Genomic DNA, 27,251 nt, shown 5'->3' on the forward strand with positions numbered 1-27,251 from the left:
GCGAAGTTGAACTAAAGTTTACTTCTGGGCGTGTCTTGACCCTAAGAGATGTTCTTCACGTTCCTGAAATTAGGAAGAACTTGATTTCTTGCTATCTTCTTAATAAGGCAGGTTTTAAGCAGTCTATAGAATCTGATCAATATGTGCTTACAAAGAATGGTACCTTTGTTGGAAAAGGTTATGCTTGTGATGGTATGTTTAAACTTAGTGTTGAAATGAATGAAATTTCTACTTCTGCTTATATCGTTTCTTGTATAAATATGTGGCATGCACGTCTTTGTCATATAAATAGTAAATACTTAAAAATTATGAGCCACATAGGGTTAATTCCAAAATTGCATAATGAGTTTGAAAAATGTGAATATTGTAGCATTACTAAAATAACTAAACAACCTCATTTGAAAGTTGAAAGAAAAACAGAGTTATTAGAATTAATACATTCTGACATTTGTGAATTTGAAAGCATATTAACACGTGGAGGTAAAAGATATTTTATCACATTTATAGATAATTTTTCAAAATATTGTTATGTCTACCTTATGAAACATAAAAGTGAGGCTTTTGAGAAATTTACTACTTTTGTTAAAGAGGTTGAAAATCGTTTTGAAAGAAAAATCAAAAGATTTAGAACAGATAGAGGAAAATAATATGCTACTATTGGCCTTATAAATTTTATCAAATCATTAGGAATAATACATGAGGTTACTCCACCATATTCACCTCAATCAAATGGTGTGGTTGAAAGAAAAAATAGATCTTTGATAGATTTAATAAATGCTATGTTAGCAAATTCAAGTGCACCTAAAAATTTATGGGGTGAAGCTATTTTAACAGCTAATTATACTTTAAATAGAGTACCACGGAAAAAAGATTTAATAACTCCTTATGAATTATGGCGAAGCAAAAAACCCAATATTGAATATTTTAGAGTATGGGGTTGTTTAGCATATGTAAGAATTTCTGAACCAAAAATTCCAAAATTAGGAATAAAAGCGATTAGATGTATATTTATTGGATATTCTTTAAACAGTAAAGCATATAGATTTCTAGATCTAGAAAATAATGTAGTAATTGAATCTTTAGATGCAGTTTTTCATGAAGATAAATTTCCATTTAAAGATAGTGGGGGGTATAAAATTGAATGAATATAGTGAAAAATCCAAAGAAGCCAGTTCTTTTAATGCTAAAGGTTTAACTAGAAAAAAAGAGCAATTGAGAACCAGTAAAAGGAAAAGGACACAAAAAGATTTTGGTCCTGATTTTTAAACTTATAATGTAGAGGGGGATCCTATAACTATTTCTGAAGCTTTATCATCTTTTGATTCTGATTTTTGGAGAGAAACAATTAATGATGAAATGGAATCTTTAATATCTAATAAACTTGGAAATTAGTTGATTTACCTCCAGGTTGTAAAACTATAGGTTGCAAATGGATATTAAGGAAAAAATTTAAACCTGATGGCACTATAGATAAATATAAAGCCAGGCTTGTTGCAAAGGGTTTTAAGCAAAAAGGAGAGATAGATTTCTTTGATACTTTTTCACCAGTTACAAGAGTGACTTCTATACGTCTTTTAATAGCCATAGCAGCAATTCATGAATTAAAAATACATCAAATGGATGTAAAAACAGCTTTTCTTAATGGTGATTTAAATGAAGAGATTTATATGGATCAACCCGAAGGATTTATTCAACCTGGTTTAGAAAATAAAGTTTGTAAATTGAATAAATCTTTATATGGACTTAAACAAGCACCTAAACAATGGCATGAAAAATTCGATCAATGTGTATTGACTAATGGCTTTAGGTCAAATGAAAGTGATAAGTGCATTTATTATAAATCGTTTGGAGACTCTCATGTGATAATTTGTTTATATGTTGATGATTTATTGATATTTGGGACTAATATGCAAGTAATTGAGGTTACAAAAGCATTACTTAAAAGTAATTTTGAAATGAAAGATTTAGGTGAAGCTGATGTCATACTTGGTATGAAAATTACAAAAAATTCAGAAGGAATTTTTATTGATCAATCTCATTATATTGAAAAAATATTAAAGAAATATAATTATTTTGATTGTAAACCAGTTTGTACACCCTTTGATTCTCATATGTGTTTATTTCCTACTAAAAATGATTCTGATGTAATAGATCAAAAAGAGTATGCTAGTATAATTGGTAGTTTGAGATATGCAACTGATTGCACTAGACCTGATATTGTATATGCGGTTGGTGTACTTAGTAAGTTTACTAGTAAACCCAACTTTACACATTGGAATGCAATTCATAGAATCATGAGATATCTTAAGAGAATTTTAGATTATGGTCTATTTTATAAAAAATATCCTGCTGTACTTGAAGGTTTTAGTGATGCAGATTGGAGTTCACAATCTAATGATTCTTTGTCCAATACTGATTATTTATTTACATTGGGAGGTGGAGCCACTTGTTGGCGATCCAAAAAACAACATATAATCGCAAAGTCCATCATGGAAGCAGAGTTAATTGCTCTTGCTTCTGCATGTGAAGAAGCAGGTTGGTTACGTGATTTACTATCTGAAATTCCAATGTGGAATAAGCCGATACCTCCTGTTTTAATACATTGTGATAGTACTGCTGCTATTGGCAGAGTTCACAATAAATATTATAACGGAAAATCCAGATCTATAAGGAGAAAACACAGTACTGTGAGATCATATTTAAATAATGGTTCATTAACCATTGATTTTGTGAGATCGGGCGAAAATCTTGCCGATCAACTTACAAAAGCTCTGGCTAGAGAAAAGATCTGGAAAGCATCAAGAGAGATTGGATTAAAACCCAAAAATGTAAAAGCTACCTATGAGGATACAACCACCTAGGGACTGGAGATCCCAGGAACTAGGTTGGAGACAAACGAATCATAGAGTCGCTTGTTGTGATACATGCAAATTTTTAGTCCAATCATATGATGCTATGCATGTAATTCTATGATGTATATGAGAGGTTGAGAACTAATCTCTTAATGAGTTCTATAGCCCTTATGGGTGGGATATGTTAGTCACAGAAACATCCTTGATTGACTCACCTATATGAGTGTAAGGGTTTGGCCGCCCTTATGAGAATTTGGGCTAATTCTCTAAAGCACTCATGAACACCGGGGTAAAGTACATGGCTATAATGTACTGGCTTGAAAAGCTCGGTTAAGAACACCTAGAATGTCATGCGTGTTAAGTTTTCTACGTATCCTCAAGTAATCATAGTTTAAAGGCTAAGTCTACTATGATTCTAATACGGGAAAACTAAAACACTAAGTGGAAGTTTAAAGGCATTGCCACTTTCATTAGGCATGATGTTCTCACTATATGCCCAACCTATTTTTATTAAAATAAGTGGGGGATTGTTGGATATTTTAATAAAAAAGATCATTATTATTTTGAATTCATTCACATGTTTATTTTGAATTCAAATACAATGAGTTACAAATTTTGAAATGAATTTTCAGTTACAAGATCACCATTAAAAATGTAACTTATGAGATTTATGTCTTGTTTTTGGAGCCTATGTGATGATTAGGCTTTAAGAATTGATTTATTAAATTTTGACTATTATACAATGACTTAGACCTTTTCAAATTTTGTAACTGAAAAATATGACACATTTATTCCATTTAATGGTGGTATTCTAATACTCCTAAAATTCTAACCTATAAATAGAGGCCACTATCAACCAAGTTTTAGACACTTTTCTTGTCATCTCAAAAAACTATCTTCCTCTCACTTCTATTGGGCATTAGTTAGGTGTTGAGAAGAGTTTTAGCTTCTCTAAATTGTGTAGATTTAGTAGAAGCAACAGCATAGGCTGGGCTGTTGTATCCCAGAGGCGACGTGCCATCAATCTTCTACACCGGACATAATCCCGAGAGGGGCGCGAATCGTCTTAAGAGAGCGACCTAGTCCGCGCCTCACCTAACCAAAATTACTTTACTTCTCTTTCTTTGACTTTTGTTTTGCAAGTTGATCGGGCATATCAAGTTCTAAAGGAACAACAAAAATTATACATAACCCTCTTATGGTTTGGATTAAAATGTTAAAATGACAGAATTTATATTCCATAATGGAATCAACTAAAATGTCAAAAATGCCCTTATATAAAGTTGAAAATTATTTATTAACCATGAAAGTTATGTATTTATTTTGAAAACTATAATGGGATTATATAATAAAACATAAAATCATATGGGGTTAGTGTGTCATGTATATTATGTTTATATATTTTGGTCACTTCAACCATTTTGGTTTTTAAACAAGGGTAATTTCAACATTTTCATGAGTCTCGTTACAAATGATCATTTCCGTTATTTTGACTATAAGTTTTTTTCAATTGCTTGAGTTAATAATGTATGGTGACTGAAGTTTGGACCTTTTTGGTTGTTGTAACACATAATTTTGGATTTCAACAAATCTGTAGTGCATCATTAGTAAATCATAAAATGACTATCACTCAATATTTAGCTTGTATTCCACATGTAAATCAATTAGCTTGGGGGTAGTTTTGGGGATATAAAAAATAATTTTATTCTCAGTCATTACATAATAACATGCGCAAAGTGTATATATCTTAAGTCCATTGCAATATATATACATATATATGAACGTATTTTTGAGTTAGCGGCAAAGTATTACTCTATCCCAAGTTTAGGGAGCAAAGTGTAATTAACCATTATAATTAAATCAAAGGAACAGAAAAAAAAATATTAACATGTCATTGTAAAACTAGCTGTTGATTTTTTATAAAGAATAATTTTTTAATTTTTATCCTCCCGCCCATCCCCATACCTATCCCACCCACAAATAGTAAATTGCAGTTTAACTCCCTGAAGTTTGGGTCTTGTAACACATTTTACTGTGCTAATCTTTAGAACTATACACAATTAGAAATAGTATCTCCAAAAGCTAAATATTACTCTTAAGGAAAATTTATTCTTTAGGCACAAAGTTATGGTGGACATGGACAAAAACACCACTTAAATGTAGTGAAAAGCCCACATATTGCCATTTGATATATTAAGGGTAGAGTATAAACATGGACATACTGTAAAAAGGGATAAGGTATAAAAATATTACTGGAAATCTCACCATTTGCAAAAGTAAAAGTATTTCTTGAAGTTTTCCCATGAATACATTTAATTACTTGCAACCGTAATCTTTGCGTTTACTATGCATTCACTTGAATTGCATATATTTTGGCTTTTTACAATTAATATATTCTTTATTAAAATCTACATTAAGGAATCATTTATACGGCTATCAATGGGGTCGGGCCAATTTGAGTTCGGCCAATTTGGCCTAAAAAAATCTCAATGAGTCTAAGTTTTAATTGGGTCGGACAGAATTTGGGCCTGAATATTAGGCCCAAACTAAATGTGAGTTGAGATTACGCCATACTACACTTAGGTCCGATTAAAGTCTGGTCCATATATGAATATAATTATATTTGTAAAATATATAATATAATATTTATAATTTATAATTATCCGTACTATATATAAAGGGAGAGGAGGGAGTTTGGGATAAATAAAAATCTATCTCTTTCTAAATTAACCTTGATGGTGAAGGAATTTTTGGTATAAACAAAGATCTTATCTATTTTTGATAACTACCCACTACTAATATAATGTGTTTATCAAGTTATATGTATTTTTTTATATTCTATTTTTCAACTTATTTAGTAAATATTAATTTTAATTAGCAACTACCAATTATGGTTATACTACCAAATAACTACTTTTTATAACTTTTATTTTGGTGAATTTTTCACATATGTATTTTCAAAATATAAAACTAATTTTCTTGAAAATGTTTTCAATAAATATACTCAAAATATTTTACAAATATTTTTCTAGTAGTTGAACATACATTAGTGTGTGCCTTGAATACTAGTGCATATTACAACATAAAATATTAATAATTTATATGTAAATTTGTATTAATTCATAATTATGAAATATATATTATATTTAATTATATATTTAATTATGAGTTTGGGTCAAGCCCGATTTGAGCCCAAATCTCATATAATAGTGCGAGTTGAACTTGAGACTTTTAAATATGAGTCTAAAGCTCGAAAGTTTGAAATTCGAAAATTCATATAACTTGTAAGTCGAGCTTGAGTTTGTTAAAGCTCAACTTAAAAAACTCGATTGACACCTCTAATCATTTATAAGATCATTTTCCACGTTAATTGTAATATTTCATGTAATGTGTATGATAGATGTGGCAATATTTTAAAATCAAAAGAAAATAGTTTCATTTCATGTAACATTTTAATGTGGAAAATTACTTTGAATTCTGAAATATCTGTTTTTTTTTTTCATTTAAGTTTCTGTCGGCCAAATACTTCTAATGTTTAAAGTATTTAATAAAATTTTATCTTCAATATAGAAATTATTTACATGTGCACACATTCCTCAAGAATGCCGCGGGGAACCGTAATTACACTCAAGAACTAGGGGAGTCAAGTGTAAATAACCCTATAATAAACCTCCATCAACTTTTCTTCCTATTTTCATTCCACTACATTGTCTTTCCCTTAGAAGTTAATAATTTGATCCTTCTGGGTTTTTCTTCTTGGTTTTCTTATGTATCCCATCACGCATGACCTGTCTTCTCTATGAAATGGATTGGGGGGTCTCTAGCGTCCCACTTTTTTGACTTGAAGCACAGAAAAAAGGTTCCACAAGAGTACATAGTCAAATCCGCTTCATACATTTATTTACAGTTCTAAGAAAATTATTGAGACAAACATAAAACCAAGATGTGGAGTTGAAAGACATGATCGCAAACACAAACTATTATTACAAAAACATCAGTTCACGTTGAGTAAGAAATTGTATAACTAAAAATTTAAATATTGATTCTTTATCTTTGATAGATTCTTGCAAAACTTGAACCAGCAATTTTTAAGAAAAAAATGAAAAAAAAAAAATTGCCTAAATAATGTGCAATGAGAATTATGAGATTAAGTTTGCAATCCAAAAATGGCTTAGGCTTCCCACCAACCGAAAAACAAAAAAGAACTCATTTTTAGCAAATAACAATTTTCAAATGGCATTTATATTCTCTTAGCTACCATCATGTATGATGTTAGATTCCTACCAGCTGGTACTAGGGGACATGAGTGTAGTGATACAAGTCTTCAGCTTGCAGATTAAAATCAAAGTTAAAGACTAGATGTATCATCATCTAAACAACCACATAAGCAAATCCCTCTGATAAATTCCAGTCAAGTTGAAGAGCTGGCAAATTCTCTGTGCAATCTCATGCCATTTTTCATTGAGACACTTACCACAAACATGTCAAATGCACCAAAAATCAGCTGTGCAAAATGCCCTTCAACTATCTCACTTCTGTGGTAGCTTTCAGAAAGCAGATTACCATCCATAAATCCTACGCCAATGAAAAATTGGTATTTTTCACTGAGCAGCAATTTTTTTGCAACATGGCAATATAAGAAAATCGTTAAGCATGATTTGACGCAGGCAAGCGGTCCTTGGATGCCGTCAGGCTGGTTCGTAAAGGCCTAACATGTGGCCGTCCAAACACCTCATAGCAGCAACCTGCCATAAACATCAAAAGACAAACTACTGATAATGTAGTCGTGACACTGAAACACATAGAATATAAACCTTAAACATTAAGAAAAACAATTTTCAACCAAGGGAATACATATGCGGCAACTCAGAAGTTGGTTCACCTTTCCATGAATCTCATATTTGATTGGACCATCTAACTCCGCACCCAAAGCCATTAGTTTTGTCACTGTACTACTAATGTCGGTTACTGTGAAGGATAGTAGTGATGAGTACCCCTTCTGCAAACTGTAAAACTAGGGTCAGCTGCCACTGAACTTCAAAGGCAGTGGAAAATCATGAACAGGAAAAACAATTTAAGGGGAAAAGTCAAAAGGTCTAATGTGTATATACCAGGATGGAAACACTCCCATTATATGAAAACAAAACCAAAACAAGATCATAGTTCTAATCTTTGAAAATATCAAAATAGTAGGTTAAAGCAACCTTCAAAACATCCAAGGCTTCCTCCTCCAGTGAAGTAGAAAGCAAACAAAGGCCCACCACCAAAAGTGATGTAATCCAGCCTAACTACTACAATATACAGGAGGATACAGTTTTATCATTGTAAAAGTTTATACTGGTGCTAATCTCCTGTTCATACACCAAAGTTCATGACTGAAGTAACAGCTATTCTTTATTGCTAAATGCTCCAGTGAGTAAAATCTCAACTAAATAACTGCTATACTAGATTCGCATCTTGCTTCAACTACTGGTGAAGATGGAAGGGGCACATCTGACTGTATCTTAAGGACTATCTCTTCTATCATGATATTAAGTCTATTACATGTATACATAAATATTTTTAGAAACTCGTTTGGATTGACCCACAGAAGTGTTACACAAGAAAATCATTAATCACAAGGTGTTCTCATAACCTCTTTCAAACCAAAAGCTTGATGTGTAATCTTCCTCGCTGTTAACATACTTTATCTCAGAAGCTCAGATGAAAGAGATTCTGCATAACCATCTATCAGCAAAACTGTAAGCTTTTTTCAAAGATATACTGCATACTATTGTTAAACTCTTGCACTATTGGATATGACTGACTTTCTACGTTAGACAGCAGAATAATCATTATTCAATCATGCATACCCTCAAGGTTCTACCTACATCTGAGGCAAGGTGCAAGTGACAGGAGAACTTGTTCTCTGTTTGATATTCAATTAAAGTTTACATGAAGCTTCATAACATGAACAGAACTTGCAGAGTTTTCCTCATCAGAATTGCATTCACTAACTCCTACTTCAGGATGGCATTAAGAACCCATTCCCTTCAGAGGAAAATAGAAAAGGATTTACAGATATAAAAGCAATGTTTTAAAGTAATAAAAATTAAAAAAATGTAGTCAATGTAGGGACTTCATTTAAAAGGCATGAGTAAGTAATGATTCGCCTGTTTTCTACCAGCTGGGAAAAATTAAACCATAAAAACAAGAAAAATGAGGAAGAGACCATAGAGTAAAAAGACAGAAACCTGGAAGTGGGAGACTGCAAAAGTGCAAGCTTGAGAGGGCCTGGTTGGAGTTCAAGTTCAGCCCAACGGAGAGTGCACACGTTGACGGTGAAGCCCAATCCCTCTGAGTAGAGCTTTGCTGCTTTTGGCACGTCCTTGTGTAGCTGCAGCACCCATCTCAGTGAGGCTGCCATTCTCTCAATCCGACGTGGATTAATAAGTGATACAGAGGCTATTGTCACTCTCCTTTAATCCTCTGCTGAGCTACTAAGTATGGGGAAACCATCTTTCAACCATTTCCATCGCTTTAGATTGACTGTTTCATTTAACAAGTAAAATATTTCCTTCCCTTACATGCAATTTATCTGCCTGTCAAAATACACATCAAAAGAGTAGCAGTTATGGAAGAAATCAAACCTCAAACCAATTTCAAAATGGAAACACCTGGTTGTCCTCCATTCCCCCTTCCCTTCCTCAACCTTTATCAGGTACTCGATCAACCAATGTGAAGTATAGACAATAAGGAACTAACAATTCTGAAAAAGAGAGACCACACTCCTATAACCTTAGATATAGACTTGAAATGAAAGATGGAGATAAGTTTCTCAATGGTTTCAAACTAACCAAGCTAATCAGCTAAATTTTCAAATGGTTTCTCATAAGTTTCTCAATTTAAAAACCACAAACTGCCTGAAAGCAACATCAGTCTCTTTCTAAAGGTACATAAACCACTGAGCAATGGATGCTCGATTTATCAGCTCAACTTAAAAACCACATATTCAACCTAAAAGTTCCAAAGGTACATCAACCACTGAACCACCAAAAGACTTCAGAATGCAACTGGGCAACGAGGGATTTTGTTACATAATTTGCTCCCCCATGGTGCATGCAAGGACTAAAATAAGCGCAAGCAAGGACTAAAATAAGCGAACTTTTCATATTTTCAGAATCAGAAAATCAAAATAATTTTTTTTTTGAATAAGTGAACTTTTCATCGATAAATTCTTAATGGGTTGACAATCCACATAGCAAAGTAACAAAGAAAAGCATTTCACTCATCCAACCCATCAAAATCAAGAATCAAGCACATGTACTACATAAATATATCTGACCACCACTTAATTCCTGGACAATATTGAAGACATCAGAAGCCCATTTTGCAATTGATGAAGACCCAAATGTATGACACTAAAGTTTCTAAATACCAAGAATAACAACAATTTCCCCAATAACTTTATCAAAATAACAGGACTGTTGCACAATGACACTGTAAATAGATACCTTAACTCACATTAACAGAGTTTCTGAACAATATTTCAAGAAAGTTTATTGGAAAGCAAACGAGAAACAAGGAGAAAGGGCTTACCTTAAAGAAATCAAAATACTTATCAGTCAAAGGGGATAGAGACCACTAGATGAAAAGGGAAATGAAAGACGGGGTTTTAGCCTTCTGGGGATTGGGTGTATTTTTGCTGCAATGTTTTTCGACAAGTGATAATGCCACAGCATAAATCTTACTTCCGCAGCCACCTGTTACTGCATTACAAAAAATACTCCTCACTAGTCAAATATTGTGACAAAGGATTGCATAAAGGATTTAAATTTTACATGTTTATACGGTAAAATTAGCTCCCTACCTCTTAAAAAAAAAAAAAAAAAAAAGAAGCCCTGAATGTTAAAACAGGGTTCAAATTCTGCTGGGTACAAATTAGCTTCCCGAACCCCTTCCCCACCCCCAATCGACATAAAGAAAAACAATTCATACCCAAAACTTTTTTTGATTTTTCTGCATGTTTTGCAGCAGCAAAGATTATTCCTTTGTACTCAATCCTTTTATCTATTCACTCATCGAAATGAAACCTCCATACTGATAACAACTGAATGTGCTGATTTTTTATTTTGGTTTACAAATTGCAGTGGATTTGAACATAAAAGTAGAACAATGGGCAAAGAAAATCAGAAGGGAAAGGACTTACTGTCAAAAACATCCAAGTTTGCCAACACAAGTTAGCCGCTTGCTTCGGATTATCTATGTTCAATAAATAGAACAAACTAATCCGGAGGAAAAGGCATCGGAAAATAAAGAATCGCCGAAGAGGAGGCCGATTGAGTCGACGATGGTGATTGGTGAGGACTGTGGTGGGTCCCTTGAAATTTGATGATGTAATCGGTTTGAATTTTGACAAGAGAAGGGTTTAGTAAATTTGGAAATAATTATTAATTTTTATGACTATATTAATTTTATTTTTACAAAATTAAAAATTTATATGAGTTGGTCATGAAAAAATTTGTAATTTATTAGTAATATTTTTCTTTAACAAAGTTATAGTTAATTTGGTAATTACAATTTTTATTTAAGTAAAGGAGTTATAGGATATTATATTAGCAAATGTGATTAGGTGGTTAAGATAAGATTTAATTTTTTAAAAACAAAATTGAAAGTTCAAAAAAGGACGCAAACTATTTGCCCCAACTGCCATCTCTCTTCCTTTATTGTTGTATAAATATAGATTTTATGACCAAGAATGACTTTGAAAAGTAAAATATGGGCCGTAGGTTTGTGGCATTTATCACTTGTCATGAGTGGAGACGTAATTGAATCGAGTCGAAAGTTAGTGTTGCTATACTTGAGTTCGAGCTGGACTCGACAATTGAGAGGTATTGCTCGAGCTCAAGCAAGCAACAGAAATGGAGTTTGAACTCAAATTCGAAAAATGATTGCAAAACTTGCGATCGACCTGATTATGCTCGATTTTCTTGTGAGTATGATCAAGTTCGAGTACTTGACTCGACTAAAAGAGTAATTCTGGTAAATTATACGACTCTCAAGCCTAAAGGGGTAAAATTGTAATAACTAAATATGTAATTTTTAATTAATTACTTTCTGCTCAATAAGGCTCGATAAGCCACCAAACTTGAAAAAATAATACTCTAATTTGACTTGAATAATTATCAAGCTACTCGTACTCGACTTGTACTCGATAAAAACTGAGTGTTAGTCAAACTTTTGACCTAACTACTCGCAAGAAATTCAGCTCAATTACATCCCTAGTCGTGAGGGGTTTGAGTTTAGAGATGCCAAATGGGTCAGGTAGGATGGGACCGAATAAGTCATTCAATGAGAATTACAATTCTTGCATAGATATAGATTTTATGACGAATGACTGTGAAAGTAAAATATGGGCTGTGGGCCTGTGGCATTATCACTTGTCAAAAGGGGTTTGAGTTTAAAGATGCCAAATGGGTAAGGAAATATGGGACTGGATAAGGCATTAAGTGGAACTACAAGCAAGTCAAGTCGATCTTGAATTTGAGTTAATTTACTTTAGTCAAGGTTAATTTAATTTATCTTTTTTTTGGCCAATTCAATTTATTTCACTCGAACTTGAGTTTGAGTTACATCAGATCTAACTTAATCAAAGCTCAAACAAGCCCAATTAAGTTTTAAGTGATATAAATCAATATATGATATAAGTTTAGACAAGGATGAAGTCTCACACTAATACATATATACATATATATTGAAACTCGATTGAGTTTGATTAATCTCGATGAGCTTTTGAGTCTTGCATGTAAGACTCAAACTTGAGCTCATTGTTATATTCGAGCTACTAAAATTCCACTCAAGCTCTGTTTATGTGAACTGGAGTTCAAACATAACCAAATAAGCTCTTGAATAGTTCAATTGAGCTCAACTCATTTATATTTACCATTCTAAGTATGCGCAAATGAAAAACGATACTACAATTTTTAAAGTTGCTACATTCAAACAATAGAACTGGCATGCAGGGACGGAGCCAGAAATTTATTTTTGGGGGGGCTGAAGTGTATTAAAAAAATTTTTTTGTGACGAAATAAATATATTTAATAAGTAAAATTTAGAATCAATAATTATAAAAATAATAAAAACATATAATTATACATACCCAAAAATTTGTTATTGATTAACACTTGAAGTATTGGTAGTTGTTGCACTCGAATAACGAAGAGGAGGCAATTGCATTCTGCGAGTATTCATCCGTTGAAAACGTTGTAATATTTGCTCATTTTCAATTGTTGCAAAAATATCCTTCTCGATGTATACAACCAGACAGTCATTCAACTTGCGTGTTGTATTACAATGGATCAAGAAAAGTACTACTCATTCAACCGTCGCCACAAACAATTGCTTGTTCATTTGTTCCTTCAGATTTTATTTTTACCACGTTACCATCAAGTCCAAGAATTCAACTAGAAAATATTTGGGCCTGCAAGTGAAGCTGGTGGATCAATAATAATATGTATATTGCACAAACCCAATGGAAAAGCTACAAGAAGCAAAGTCAAAAGTTGCTACGAAGCTAAGTCCCATCATGCCCAAATTGATTCCTGCTGCTTCTGCTAAGATCCGGGTCGTGCCCCGTGACATAAGTTTTTGCGTTAGAAGATCATAACAGTCTAACAGAGAAGGATATCTTTTTTGTCTCGTTCATAAGGCGAAATGGTTAAAAATCTAGGAGTGTGCAGCAAAAGATTCTTCTGACGGGTTTGCGCAACATATAGAGCCTATCCAATCCAAAACCATCCGCTGATTTTTGAAGGAGGTTTACAGAGAGCAAAGCTGGCCTGGGGCTCCATTCTAAATTAATGGGGCCCGGCGGCCTTCAATGCTGTAACTAATTGTTTAGAGTTCAATGTTGATGGTCCAGAGGTACAGCGCTCTCTCTGGGACTGGGACTGGGAGATCGAGGGTTACCAATCTAGAGGCTTCTTCAAAATGAAACTGGACTTCCTCTGTGTGTGTCAACTGTGATTCTTTTGGGTCTGACTGATGAATAGGCTCCAAAAGTACCACATCCCCGTGCTTTGACGCATATGTTCTTTCCATAACCCACTTCTTTGACCGCTCCACCTGAATTGAACATCCTGATGAGGCCTATAGGAGCGAATCGAGAACCATTTGATGTTTCCTTGACAGGAATAACCGTGAAAACCTCGTACTCCCGTGCCATCAGTGTAATTGGCAGAGCAGCATTGCTTGGAAGGTAGACTAGATGTAGGGGGTTTTCCGGCGGCTTGGGGGGGGCTTAAGCCCCCACCAGTCCCCCCTTAAATCCGTGGCTGCTGGCATGAATGATAAGTGAGTAAAAAACATGCACATATACTATTATGTTTATTTTGTTTATGGTATTTTTTTTAGCGGGGGGAAGGTTGAAATTTAAGAAGTAAAGAGACAAAAGAGGGATTAGAATTAAAGATCTTTAAATTCTCAATTTTCAACTTTAATCTTTAAACCAAGGCCTCTTTACCAACTTTGACTCTAAAGAAGAAAATATATTCATTTTAAATATAAGGTTGTATAATCGATCAAGCACTGAAATTGATTTTGTGGTTAGAGAAGGGCTCTTAGAGTTCTCGCCATTATCATTGTCAGGTTCGTGATTCAAATTTTGGAGTTATAATTTGAGAATAAGAAGAATGCAAGGGATGAATGAAGGGTTTAAAAAGAAGAAGAAGTTATAACCAACCAAAATCTAAAATCATTACCCATAGACAAAAGGTAGATAAGTAAAGACTTTAGATTGTCTTAACAATATACTAACACGTACACTCATCATATCCTTTGATTCCTCCATTTTCTTTTGAGCCTTGACAATTGTAGTTCATGACATTTTCCTGAAAATAATTGCAATCTTTATCCGGCGCACTTTGTTTAGTTACCCTAGTGATGGCCCCAACCCATTGGTTATCTTGGGCTAATTACTAAGAATATTGCAACAAAAAAAAACAGACATTTACAACTCTAACAATAGTGTGGTATTAAACTATTAGCAAAAGCAAAAAGTTGTGTCAGCCCGGCAGACGCTGGAACAAGCACAAGGAAATTGGAACAAGAAGCTCATCGTAAAGCTACTTCCCTCTTCATGGCTTCATTGGGAGCCTCCTATTTTCTTGGTTCCTAAATTCCTGAATGCGGCATTTCATCATGTGAGATTTTCTAGCATCTTTTCGTTCGGTTTTTCTTCCCCCCTATCGTACGTTATACTACCAAATAGAGGAGGCTAAATCGATGGTTTTCATTGCTTGATGTCTATACTTGGGATTATAGCTCATTAACCATGCACGTTTTCGTTAATTTTCCTCTCCGCGACCGTTATGCTGATAATGGCTCAGTTATTATTATAGATGCCCATATGCTAAAGTTTTTCACGGGCGCTTGGTACGTACAGCAACTAGAGTGCAATTTGTGCCGTATTCTTTTGCATCGAGTATGCCATATGTAACTTTTCCGATCTATTCATTTGTCCAAATGAAATTTCCCCCATTTGGATTTTTTTTAGAAAAATTACTATAACGATTTGATATATATATGAGATAAAAAGATGATAGAGAAATATGTTCACGAAAAACGTAGTAATTTTTCTGAAAAAAATCGCAATCCAAACAGGGAAATTAGTGTTCTAATTGCTGTTGTGCTAATTAGAAAGCATTTAATCCACAAAATAAAGAAGCAAAACTTCATTAGTTCTATTTTCTGATTGCCTTGGAGAAGTTTGTCAAACGCCTGACAAGTTAATTGATTACCTGCCAAATCATATTTAAGGAGCTGCCCGATGCTGCAAGTTCTAAAGTTAAATACAGGTCCCAAGCTTCCTAGACCATCTCCTCCTCTAGTTGAGTACAACCTGTTAAGTTTTTTACAAAATTTTTTTTTAAAAAAAGGTCCCAATCTAATTAAATCAGTACCATCCTACTCATATAAATTATACTTCTCAGCAACAAAGCATCAGACTGTTATTAGGACGAGGATCATAAGGTTATTGTCATTTAATTAGTGCTACTTAATTTACTTACAAGAGAAAAGCTGGATGGCAGGGAAGGATCAGTTATTCTGCCATCTAAAATTTATATAATTGTTTAAATTCCATTTATACTCTCGATATTCTCTTCTAACAAATGCAGACCAAATGTGTATCTTAGTGTACATTCCTTCAAAAAAAAGCAGCAGCCCGGCAGACGCTACTTTTTTTTTTGACTTTGGAAACAGTCCGGCAGCACTGACATAACTCGGTAGTCAGTCAAAAAAATTTTTTTTAAAAAAATTTTATTTTTACTGTCAAATTGACACAGGTCGACAGCAATAGTTTAATACCACATCATTGTTAGAGTCGTAAATGTTTGGTTTTTCTTTTTTTTTTTGATAATATTTTGAGTAATTAACCATTATCTTTCCGAAAAGGGAAAAGAGCGTACCAAAAGGATCATGTCATTTCCCATCATTTCTGTGTATACTTTTATCTTTCTCACATGGCAAATATTAGGTAGTGGAGCATCTTTGCGTAGCTTGTGATTTATCTCATCAAACCGTATCTATAATATATAGGTCAAATATCATAATTAATTACTACCCATTAAGTCCTTTTAATTGCATGCACTCTTGCAGAAAAAGATTTAACGTTTTAAGGGAAAAGTAAAACTGATTTTTACACATTTTTTTTTAAAAAAATATTGAACCTAATTATTATCGGACAATTGGATATGATGACTTCAACTTCCTTTTGAAAAAGGAAATAACACGTGAGGCTTTTTTTTTTTTATTTTATTTTAATTGTTAGTCGTTTATTGACAAATTCACAAAGATTTGATTGAATAAAGAAAGAGCGTGAACCGTTGACTCTATTAAATATGATTAGGTGAACATCGAACAGATAAGCTTGCATCATTAGTTGGTTCAGTTTCTTGGTACTTGTATATGAGTTAAGTTGCAGGATACTTAACAAGATGTCTCATCTTCTGAAAATCTGTTTTTAAATTCTTCTGTGCTTCATTGGTTCCTGTAAGATAATTGGAGAAGTAAGTACTTCAACCTCAGTTTCTTGAACTTCTTTTCTTCTTGATGAGGTAATAACTGCAAGACTTTAGATACTTTCTTGAATTTCCATCCACTTCTGATTGCCATTTCCATCGATGAAGTTGCTGAATGTGACGTATTATTGGAGCTGCGTCAAATTTCTTGATTGTTTCTTGGTTTTTGTTTTGTTGGTAGGATTGAGAATGCTGTGATGGGGAGGAAAGGGATACTTCAGAAGATATTTCTTGGGAGTTTAGTGGTTCATCTTCTAGTAATAGCAGTTGCTGCTGGTTATAATAAGGGCTTGAAGATATGGCCCATGCCTGTCTCAGTGAGCCATGGACGAGGTACACTTTATCTCAGAAATGATTTGGAGCTCAGGATTGATGGGAGAATGTATAGTGATGCTTCAGGAATTTTCAAGGATGGATTCTTCAGGTTCCTTGAAATCCTAAAAGGAGATCATGTTTTTCAAACCAATATTTCCAGTTTTAATTCTTCCCTTATAATCAAGGCAATTCATGTGGTCATTGTTTCGCCAAGTGATGAGGTAAACCATTTAAGTTTCGACTTTCCCTGCTCTCCTTTGCTGCAATCCAATTGGGCCACGAAGAAAAAATAGATATAACTGTGCACAGTACTGTGGGATTTTGGAGTTATTAGTGTAGTTTCTATACATATCTTTGCTTCAAAATGACGAGCTTGGTGTGGTTTCCAACAACTTTACTTTTTCTGAATATCACCCTGCTAATTTAGTACTAAAAGACTTGAGGTAAAATATCTTTCCTGTCCCATTAACTTGACATATGAGCTTTAAGATGAAGATAGTGGAACACCGATAAGGAGTAATTGCTTCTTTTAGCCAATTATGCAGAGGACTTCGTTGAACTTATTCACTTAATTTGATTGTAGATTCGGTGACATTTCACTGTCCAAACCCCAGACTAGTGAAGGAAACCAGATTTCTATTTGTCACAGGCTTTGAATAACTTTATTGTGAAGCTTCTTTTCAGAACAGAATGTTCTATTTGCAGTTTGGCTTCTAGCATGACGATTCATTTACAAGTTTGTTTTCACCTTAATGTGATTTGAAACTGCATAGGATGTTCTTTGAATGCAGTTACAGCACGGAGTTGATGAGTCATACAAGTTATCAGTCCCAATGCTGGGAGATCCAAGTTATGCATATATTGAGGTGAGTTTGAGTAAGTTGCTTGCAATTGCAATAAGATGAATTCTGGTTTCAAGAGCAGGATGAGCTTTTCTTTAGACAACTCTGCTGTCTTTACATAACTATCGCCTTTTCAAATCTGACCTTTAAATGCTAGGAACTGTATCTTGTTTTAAGTAGTGAGGCTGCAGATTTTGCTATCTAGGGTCTTAAGGATGTGGAGATTAAATTAAAGCTAGAATAACCGTTAAAAACATTGATCATGTGGAGAGAAAGATCATAAACACAGGAGCTCTATCTTAGCCCTAAAGCTTATTTTTGAGTAAAAGAGAATTTTCAATATCAACATGTAAACTGTCAATGTCATTAAAACGCTAACCAAGATGTAGGAAGCTTAATAGTTTTAGGTTCAATACTTAATTGCCAAACTAAAATAACCACTTGCATTGAACCTTTCATGAGAACTTTTAACTTCTAGTTAGTTCATTGTCAGCTAGCATGAAGTGGAAACACCCTTGACCCTCTACTTTAGCATGGCCAAAAGTGCAGTTGTCCACTGTTCTTGCAATAGAAATTTACAAACATTATCTCCTCAAGTTGTTTAAGGCAATAAAGCTTTTGCAGGATTTTTTTGGTTATACTTGGTTAATGTTGGGGGATAGTAAGTTTAAACCATGCCAGTACTTTCTCTATACTATATTTGATGCATGAATTAGAAGTTTTCGCTTCTATGCAGGCAAAAACAGTGTATGGGGCATTACACGCACTAGAGGTATGATTTTCACTCTTGATACTAAAATAGTCTTTTGATATATATAATTTTTTTTTTTTGAAAAGAAGATCTGACGTAAATGTTTACTTTCAATCGATCTGCTACAGACATTTAGCCAAGTTTGCTATTTTAACCATTCATCCAGAGTAATTGAAATTCGTCAGGCTCCATGGATCATTTTCGATGAACCAAGGTTTTCTTATCGAGGGCTTTTGATTGGTGAGATGCCTTTAAAAATTTTGCATTGTTTAACATTATTTTGGTTTGCCATTTCCTCCACATAATAAGGAAGAACAAATTAAGCAGAGGATTGTGAATTTTTGTGTCTGTGTTTCTTTATTTATTTTAGTAAAGGAGTGCTGGAGTTGAGCAGTCAATATTTTTCAGAGGCATTCCAAAATTTTTTGGAGGTTCCCAGAAACTATTGAAATTTACATAACATCTGAAGGGTTGAAATGACCATGGCCAACATTCATAAACCACCATAGACTAGTAGTCAAATGCACTAATATTCTTTGTCAGCACTCCCTTTCTATTCAAGGTGCTAATGTTTATATTCTGTTGTCACATGTACTTTGTGTAGATACATCTCGGCACTTTCTGCCAGTGCCCGTGATAAAGAAGGTCATCGATTCTATGACGTTTGCCAAATTGGTATGCACCAGATAATTTCATGCAACCTGTTTTGCTATTTTCAGTTTGACTACATAAAGGAATTTGAGTTCAATGATTTGTCTCTCTAATAGTTATGTGCATAAAGGAATCTATAGCAGATTATAGGGGAAAAAGAAAAAGATTATAGAGTGCAATTGATTGTGTGTTTGAACCAAAGCTTTTGCGTTGTCTAGAGAAAATAGTTTCTTGAATACATGCCACAAAAAAAAAAAAAAAAAAAAAAAAAGAAAATCTTGTCAAGTGACTGAATTGTGACTAAAATTGTGTCATACACACCAAAGGAACAAATGTAAGCATAATGCTCACTTTTCTAGAGATATATCAGATATTCTTACAAGCAAGTCCTAACTTTTGAGTTGCGCCACCCCTTTTCCAAGTATTTACACTGTCACTTGCCTGGTTCATGAAAAAGAATCAGGCATAGATATAAGGAGCTCTTTCAACAGACATAAGCATTAAACTACTTTTCAGTCTAATGGATGCTGTAAGAATTTAGCAGCACTTCACTAATCTGACAATAGTTTATGTTTCTATTTGGCACCTTTGTTTCCTGGTTCTTTGAGTTACTGCTTCCATTTAGGAAACAAATGACATTGTGCAGAAATGTATCTGCTAGAATTTTCTGGAGCAGGAGATAATTTTATACCATAAGCACTGTCTTCTTAGGTGTCCACTGAGTAAATTGCTTTGTGTAGCAACTGACAGATCCTAGTTTGCATTTCAATTTGCAAATAAATGATCAGATTGATCTGAGCAAGAAGCTACTGTGGCATAGGAGAACTTCTCATTGGATGCTTAAACAAAGATAATGAGAATAGATAATGAGTTAAAGGGTCAAGCATCTAGCATTTTGGAGGCTGTTGGTGGCTAGCTATCCAGTCTTCATTTGGTATCCAAGTAAATATGGACAATCAATCTGCCATCACTTACACGCTGGGCCAAGAGTTCACGAAAATAGATGTGGTGGATATTATAGGGAAATTCACACGAACCATTGGGATTTGGGGTTTAGTTGAGGACTAACCCAATAGCTGGAGTCACTGTAAAAACTCTTTCATATAAGCTGTTTAGATCTTCACTGCATGTGCAATAAGAACAGTAAAATTTATTGCTATTGGGTTATGCATTAGACTGGATAGCTAGTGCACTTATAGTGTCTATAAGATTTCCAGTTTGCTTTAACTGATCGAAGTAGGGAAATGGTGAACAGGAAAGGATACTTTCAAACCGTATAAATTTTTGACATGAGATTGATGAACCGTTCTTATGGCCTATGAATGTTCTAGTCTTATTTATGGATATTAAATACTCCACAATTATTGACGGTGAAGCCTTTTTTCCTGAGAAACTCGAGCAATACAAATCACCATATCCGTATAAGGACAAAAATTTCATAAAATGGAGACATTGAACTCAAATAGAATGAAGTCTTCCAAATTTTTGGTTGCTTTAGAGAATGTCAACAAATATAACAAAGAGAACGCCAACATTGCCCTCTATTGAGATAACCTGGCACCATTCCATGATGGATTCTCAAAAGCTGTTTAACATTAGTATTTTGACATTGGTATTCCTGTGGCGCTTCATCTGATTTGCTTACAAGCATGACTCTGTACTGGCATTACCCGCACCATTGATGCTGATGTGAGTATGGAAGCCAGGTTAATGCTCCTAGGAATCAGAAAATTCAAATAAATGGTTTACAAGAAAATTTTAAGGTAGTCATGTGTAATGTTAGCAACTTAGCATCATCTTTACTGTCTGCTCCCAAGAATGTGAAAGTTGCCTTGAGAATCAATAATTTGTTTATACTTTGGATGATAGTTTTCGTTGGTTTGCAGAATGTGCTGCATTGGCACATAGTAGATGAAGAATCTTTTCCTCTTGAGATACCTTCTTATCCAAAGTTGTGGAATGGTGCTTATTCTAGTTCAGAACGATACAGCATGGCTCAAGCTGCTGAGATTGTCAGGCAAGTTATTATTATGCATCTTTTCGGGTTAGGTCCATTTTGATATCTTCCATGACATATCTTTTTGAGATTTGAAATTGTAATGTTGCAGATATGCTCAAAGACGAGGAATCCATGTATTGGCTGAGATTGATGCGCCGGGACATGCTAAATCCTGGTAACTCATCTGCTTTCTGCATTACTACTTTGCTAAGAACCTTCTTTTCAAGAACATGAATGATACTGGATGAGTTTAATGGCAGAAAAGGATTTTCAAATTATTTTAGTTCTTTTCAGTTGTTTCTCCAATAGCATGCTGGTATATAATGCCCGCTGTGCAACAGCTATGCTTGTAAAAGCATCATCATTTTATGTTTTTTTGTTGAGATCAACAGGTTTGTTGCATCTCCTTGCAGAAAAATAGTTGCATTACTTGATAAATTTCACATTTAACTAGTTGATTAAAGTCTTAATCAATTTGTGACAAGAAGAAGGGAAAAAAAAAGGATTGACTCTGTTCCCCTACCACCCCGCACCTCCACACCCCCTTAGGAGTGAACACGCTAGTGAGGTGTTCACTAGCATTAGCCATCCACTAAAGAAGTAATGTTTTTAAGCTGTTTGAATGTATGTGTCATTTATGGAGTATTTTTTCCACCGACGAAAGAAGGGAGGTGCTTACCTGTTAGTAGTTTGAACTTTATTGTGTGTTCTTATTTATAATTAGGTTGGTCATCCTTTGGAGATTTGGCATTTTGTAAATGTTCTTTGCAGTAACTTATTGAAGAAATGAGAATAGTTAAAACCTCAGAAACAGTCATGTTACCACCTTTCTGGTTTGGCTACATTTGTAACTCTATAAGGAGGATCTTGTGATTATATTTGATATGAAGCTTAGGAGAGTTGTAATGGTGATCATAAAGTAATCTTTTAGTAAGTTTGCAGTTTTCAAATGCCAATGATCAAAAGGAACAGAATCCTGGTAATTGAGATACAGATATAATGTTGAAAAGCCCAATCAATCTGTAATTTATTCTAAATTGTTTGTCAAACACTTAAAAGTATGTTAGTGGGTTCAGAAACTTGTCTTTGAAATTTTAGGACCTGAATTAGTAGTCATCAGTTTTCCTTTTTTATTCTGACTTCTGCAATATAATCTCTAGAACTAACTATTTTCAATTTGTAGGGGTATTGGTTATCCTTCACTTTGGCCATCAATAAATTGTACACAACCTCTTGATGTTAGCAATGATTTTACTTTCAAAGTTATAGATGGAATTCTCTCAGGTGATACTTCTTTATGAAAAATTTTCATGTCTATTTCACTGCAAGACAAAAGAAAACTCGACCTGATGAAAATCTTTTTAATTTTCAGATATAAGTAAGATCTTCAAGTACAGATTTGTTCACCTTGGAGGAGATGAAGTGAACACAAGTGAGTTTTATTTTTTGTTATGTCCATATTTACATTGTATGAAGCTATTTTGTGTCATGTATGGAGATGCTAATCTTCTGGCCTCATTGATTGAGATGTTTTTGCAATTCAAAAAATTCAATGACTCGAGTCTTCAAGACTGTACTAGTTGGATCTCTTGTGTCTTCTGTATCTTTGAGAAGATAAACAAAATGACTGTTGATCCAATAGGTAACTGCTTTCAGCTAGCACCAAGATTGGCTATCTTGTCATTTGTTCAATGCAAATCTCGGTTATTTACAATAGTTATTTGTGTATTCAGTTCAGTGCATGTTCATGTCTGTTTAGTCTAGCTTATAAAGTAATTATTTCTTTCTTCTTTAAACAAAGCTCAGTAATCATATGCAACTGATGTGAGTGCAGGTTGCTGGACTTCAACTCCTCATGTAAGCAACTGGTAACACTTTCAAAGCATTACTTGTTCTTTTGATTGATTTTGTCTCAGGGTTCCTTAACTCTCTGAAGCTTTCAGTAGATATTCATGGATGTTAATATGTATTAGCATAATCTGTCCATGCTAAGTTCACTAGTTTCAAATGCCATAGATATGACATTGTGGCAAAGGGAATGTGCAATGGTCAATATCTAAAATTGTTTTACTGGAAATTGAGGTTAATATCAGCACATCTTTCTCTTGATACATGTTATTCTACATGACATGGCTGCGGAAATTTCAACAAAACACTATAGTATTGATCTAATACATGTTTTGTGCTAGTGTCTTTTGGATCTGATATACAGATTTTAGTGTCTTGGGATTGTATCTGTGCAAGAGGATGATCTTTTATCTTAAGAAACATGATTGTGCATTTAAGAATGATTTGGACATTTCACATTTTGGAAAGAGTTCTAGCTTCATTTATTAACTATAGATAACTTGGGAGTAATTATTAAAGCCTAAATCACTTCCGAGGAGAAGTTACTGGTGATTCCTCTATGTTGTAAGTAAACCCATTTTCCTAGATAAAGGATAAAGAGAAGAGGTCCTATGATCTCAACTTGCTCAGTTTTCACGCTAAATATGGTTTTGCACCTTATGTTAAACTTCCTGTCATCATCTCTTGGGATCTGATATTACTTGATTTTGAAGACACCATACTAGAAGACCCTTTGCTTCCTCACTTTAGCTAGTATCCTGCTTTTGATACCACAGCATCATGTTGTCAGCAGATATCATTAGTCTAGAAAGAGGATGCTTTTTCTGCCATCCTGCCTAGTTAATCAATAGCAGAGAGCTTATCTATTTAAGGAATTGAAGAAACATGTGGAGATGCATTATGGATATGGCATTATGTGCATAAAATCCTTCAAGTTGTGGACAACTAATTTCTTGACTTTAAAACATTTCGGACTGATGGTTTAGCCTTAACAAGTTGCTAGGACTTAATACAATTAGATTGTCATTTTACTGTTATTGGGGGAGCTCGTTGAAGAAGGAGAAGGGTTGTAGTTATCTGGCAGATTTGGATGAGAATTGATCAACCTTATCAGTAGTTGTGCAGTTTGATAGAATAAAAGAGTTAAAAGTGTTAAAAGAGGGGATTAGGGGAATTTGTGAGATAAACATTTTCAGCTCACTCTTGTTACACAAAACACAAAAGACAGGCAAACTTTTTTATTACAGAAAGCACAGGCAAGCCTTAGGACTCTTGGGATGCGCATGGGGATAGATTTCATCCCTGCTATATCATACTTCAATGTCTTGTTTACTAGATTGACGTCTCTGTTTGGTTGTGTTTATTAGAATCAAGTTGACAGTGACTCTTTCTATGCTGCTGAAAGAGCTATCTGATGCAACAGGTTAAAGGAGCAAGGTCTTAATGGAGATGAGGCTTATCGGTACTTTGTCTTGAAAGCACAGGAAATAGCTTTATCCTATGGATATAAAATTGTGAACTGGTAAAATCATCTACTTGAGGAAACTTTTCTGCATCAATTGGATTTAATTAAACTTTTGCTTGTAAAATTACAGGGAGGAGACCTTCGTCAATTTTGGGAGTAAATTGAGCCGAGAAACTGTTATCCACCACTGGTAAGGATCTCCTCATTTTGATTTTTGATGCAAATGTTCTAGGTTCAAGTTTCAACCTAACCTGTTATTGAAATATACTGTGTTTATGAATTAGTATTTCATACATTGGGCTAAATGGACATGTATGAATTCTCTAACAGGCTTAGAGGTGGTGTTGTTCAGCAAGCAGTTGCAGCTGGATTCCAATGCATTGTAAGTAACCAGGAAAGCTGGTACTTGGATAATGTAGGTACAACATGGAAAACTTTCTATGCCAATGAGCCCCTATTTAATATTAGAAAGCCTCAGCAAAAAGCATTAGTTATGGGGGGTGAAGTATGCATGTGGGGTGAACGTGTTGACGGGTCAGATATTGAGCAAACAATATGGCCACGAGCAGCAGCAGCAGCAGGTAAATCATATCTGTATTCCATACTAAATAGAGATTCTTAATTTTGCTAAATATTGTTTTTGGTTTAAGACTGCATAAGGTACAAGGATAGAGTCATTATGCTGTCTGTTTACAAATGAATCTCCTGATATGTGATGTTATACTATATCCCTAAATTGGTGGATCCCTTGTCGGGCAAGGGTAAAAGACTGATTCGGCATCTGATGTCTGTCATTCACGCTTGTCTTATAAGATATGATCTTAAAAGCTTCTTGATCCGAAAGAAGTATACGTGCGCATTTCAAAGACTGTTAAGCATGGCAGTCAAGAAACCATATCCTACTTATGATTTCAAGAGCTATTATGCTCCCATGATTACCTAATCACTTCTTGTTTGGACTTTGGAAAGGATGCTTCAACAAACAGAAAACCAGGAAAATCTTTCGAAGTTCTTTTCTTCTATTAGTCATTCATGCAAGTCACTGATCAAATAATTTTCGAAGCCATTGTTATGAAATAATGATAAAGATGGCTTCACATCAAGACATCCAATTTGTTTACAAGCCATCTTTTGCTGCTAGTGATATTATACTAGATTTATGATTTCTATGCCTTGTCAGCTTCTATCTTGAAATATATGGTACTACCTCTACTGATTGTTGAGTCATTAACCTTTCTATTCCCCTTTGTTTTGTTTCCTAATGAAGAGAGATTATGGACCCCTTACGACAAAGTAGCCAAGGATACAACAGAAGTTACCGAAAGATTAGCACATTTTAGGTGTTTGTTGAACCAAAGAGGAGTTGCAGCTGCGCCATTGACAGGATGGGGTCGAGCAGCTCCCATGGAGCCAGGCTCCTGCTACAAGCAATAGTCTGCTAAACACGTCTCTTACATGATGATATTATATTGAACTCCATACATGGAGACGAGAGAGATTGAAAATTGGACTTGTAAGTGAGAAAAGCTACAGCAGGAAGAGAGAAGAAGAAGAAAAAAGGTGTAACAGTGGATCAAAGGCTCATTTCAATCTCTCTAACTCCAATTTTCATGGCACTGAAATATTAACAAGCATCTAATCGAACAGTCCAAGGTTTCATCACAAGAAATGAAATACATCATGAAACTGAGGCAAGAAAAGCAGACTGACAATGGCAGCACTGGTGATGATGGCTACATCAGAATAAATTTTGAAGGAAATTACTTTGAAGTAGATTTTAGAGAAGGTGGTTTGGTCCAAGGGAGGAAAGAAAAGGAAAATAAATGAAAAAAGGTGGACTTGTGTATATTTTTTTTTTTTGAAGCTGAATAAAATTTTGTTGGTTTGGTTGGATTGAGCATACAAGTCATTGTAGGAGGTTCTTGCTTAACATAACATGCAATTAGGCACTTTCAATGACAATTGCACTAAGTAATATGTGTGCTAATATTGTAAATGTAAGTACTGAACCAGTTGAAATTTGTGCCTCATACAATGATCGTTAGACGGCTCACGCTTTTGGGCCATAATTATGAACTGGATAGGAGTTTCAATTGAACTTTCTCACGCCTTCATTAGAAAGGTCCCTTGGGTAGAGTTGCCATCAATCTTGAATTAAGAAAAGTTAGGATCTGGAAGATAAATTTAGGTTGGGGATCTTTATCAATGATAACCTGCTTTAACTCGTGGCTCTTTCTTCCTAGCAATAGCCAGTTTGTAGAACTGTTAATGAGGTCAAGTCAATCTGAATTCATTCAATTCGACCCAAAAAACTTCATTGAGCATAAATTTTAATTGGGTCGGGCAGAATTTGGGTCTAAATATTAGGTCTGAATTAAATATGAGCCGAGTTTGGTCATATTAAGCTCAAGTTCGATTAAAGTCCGGCTCATATATGAGTATAATTATATATGTAAAATATGTATAATACT

General features: G+C 34.3%; 2 protein-coding genes across 7 annotated transcripts; one reads left to right on the forward strand and one right to left on the reverse strand.

Annotated features, from left to right (window-relative positions):
* Positions 1 to 7,045: 7,045 nt before the first annotated feature.
* LOC113734486 (uncharacterized) lies at positions 7,046 to 11,233 on the reverse strand. Of its 5 annotated transcripts, none has more exons than XM_072082168.1 (6): positions 11,041 to 11,233; positions 10,431 to 10,600; positions 9,482 to 9,543; positions 9,086 to 9,380; positions 7,735 to 7,858; positions 7,046 to 7,597 (listed from the first exon to the last, which is right to left on the reverse strand). In XM_072082168.1, the coding sequence occupies exons 4-6, from the start codon at positions 9,256 to 9,258 to the stop codon at positions 7,541 to 7,543; spliced, it is 354 nt and encodes a 117-aa protein (XP_071938269.1). In that variant the 5' UTR covers positions 9,259 to 9,380; positions 9,482 to 9,543; positions 10,431 to 10,600; positions 11,041 to 11,233; the 3' UTR covers positions 7,046 to 7,540. The 5 variants fall into 5 exon arrangements, with proteins under 5 accessions (XP_071938269.1, XP_071938268.1, XP_071938267.1 ...); XM_072082167.1 differs by having other exon boundaries at positions 9,482 to 9,600; XM_072082166.1 differs by lacking the exon at positions 9,482 to 9,543 and having other exon boundaries at positions 9,086 to 9,429.
* A 5,472-nt stretch (positions 11,234 to 16,705) lies between these two features.
* On the forward strand, positions 16,706 to 26,801 carry LOC113734488 (beta-hexosaminidase 3-like). Of its 2 annotated transcripts, none has more exons than XM_027261064.2 (15): positions 16,706 to 16,945; positions 17,091 to 17,445; positions 18,016 to 18,090; positions 18,803 to 18,838; positions 18,946 to 19,057; positions 19,422 to 19,492; positions 21,355 to 21,485; positions 21,577 to 21,642; positions 22,651 to 22,751; positions 22,840 to 22,899; positions 23,302 to 23,335; positions 24,739 to 24,837; positions 24,911 to 24,970; positions 25,111 to 25,361; positions 26,048 to 26,801. In XM_027261064.2, the coding sequence occupies exons 1-15, from the start codon at positions 16,941 to 16,943 to the stop codon at positions 26,212 to 26,214; spliced, it is 1,623 nt and encodes a 540-aa protein (XP_027116865.2). In that variant the 5' UTR covers positions 16,706 to 16,940; the 3' UTR covers positions 26,215 to 26,801. The 2 variants fall into 2 exon arrangements, with proteins under 2 accessions (XP_027116865.2, XP_027116866.2); XM_027261065.2 differs by having other exon boundaries at positions 16,706 to 16,897.
* The last annotated feature ends 450 nt before the right edge of the window (positions 26,802 to 27,251 follow it).

This window comes from Coffea arabica, chromosome 3c (assembly GCF_036785885.1).
Source record: "Coffea arabica cultivar ET-39 chromosome 3c, Coffea Arabica ET-39 HiFi, whole genome shotgun sequence".
Taxonomy (NCBI): domain Eukaryota; kingdom Viridiplantae; phylum Streptophyta; class Magnoliopsida; order Gentianales; family Rubiaceae; genus Coffea; species Coffea arabica.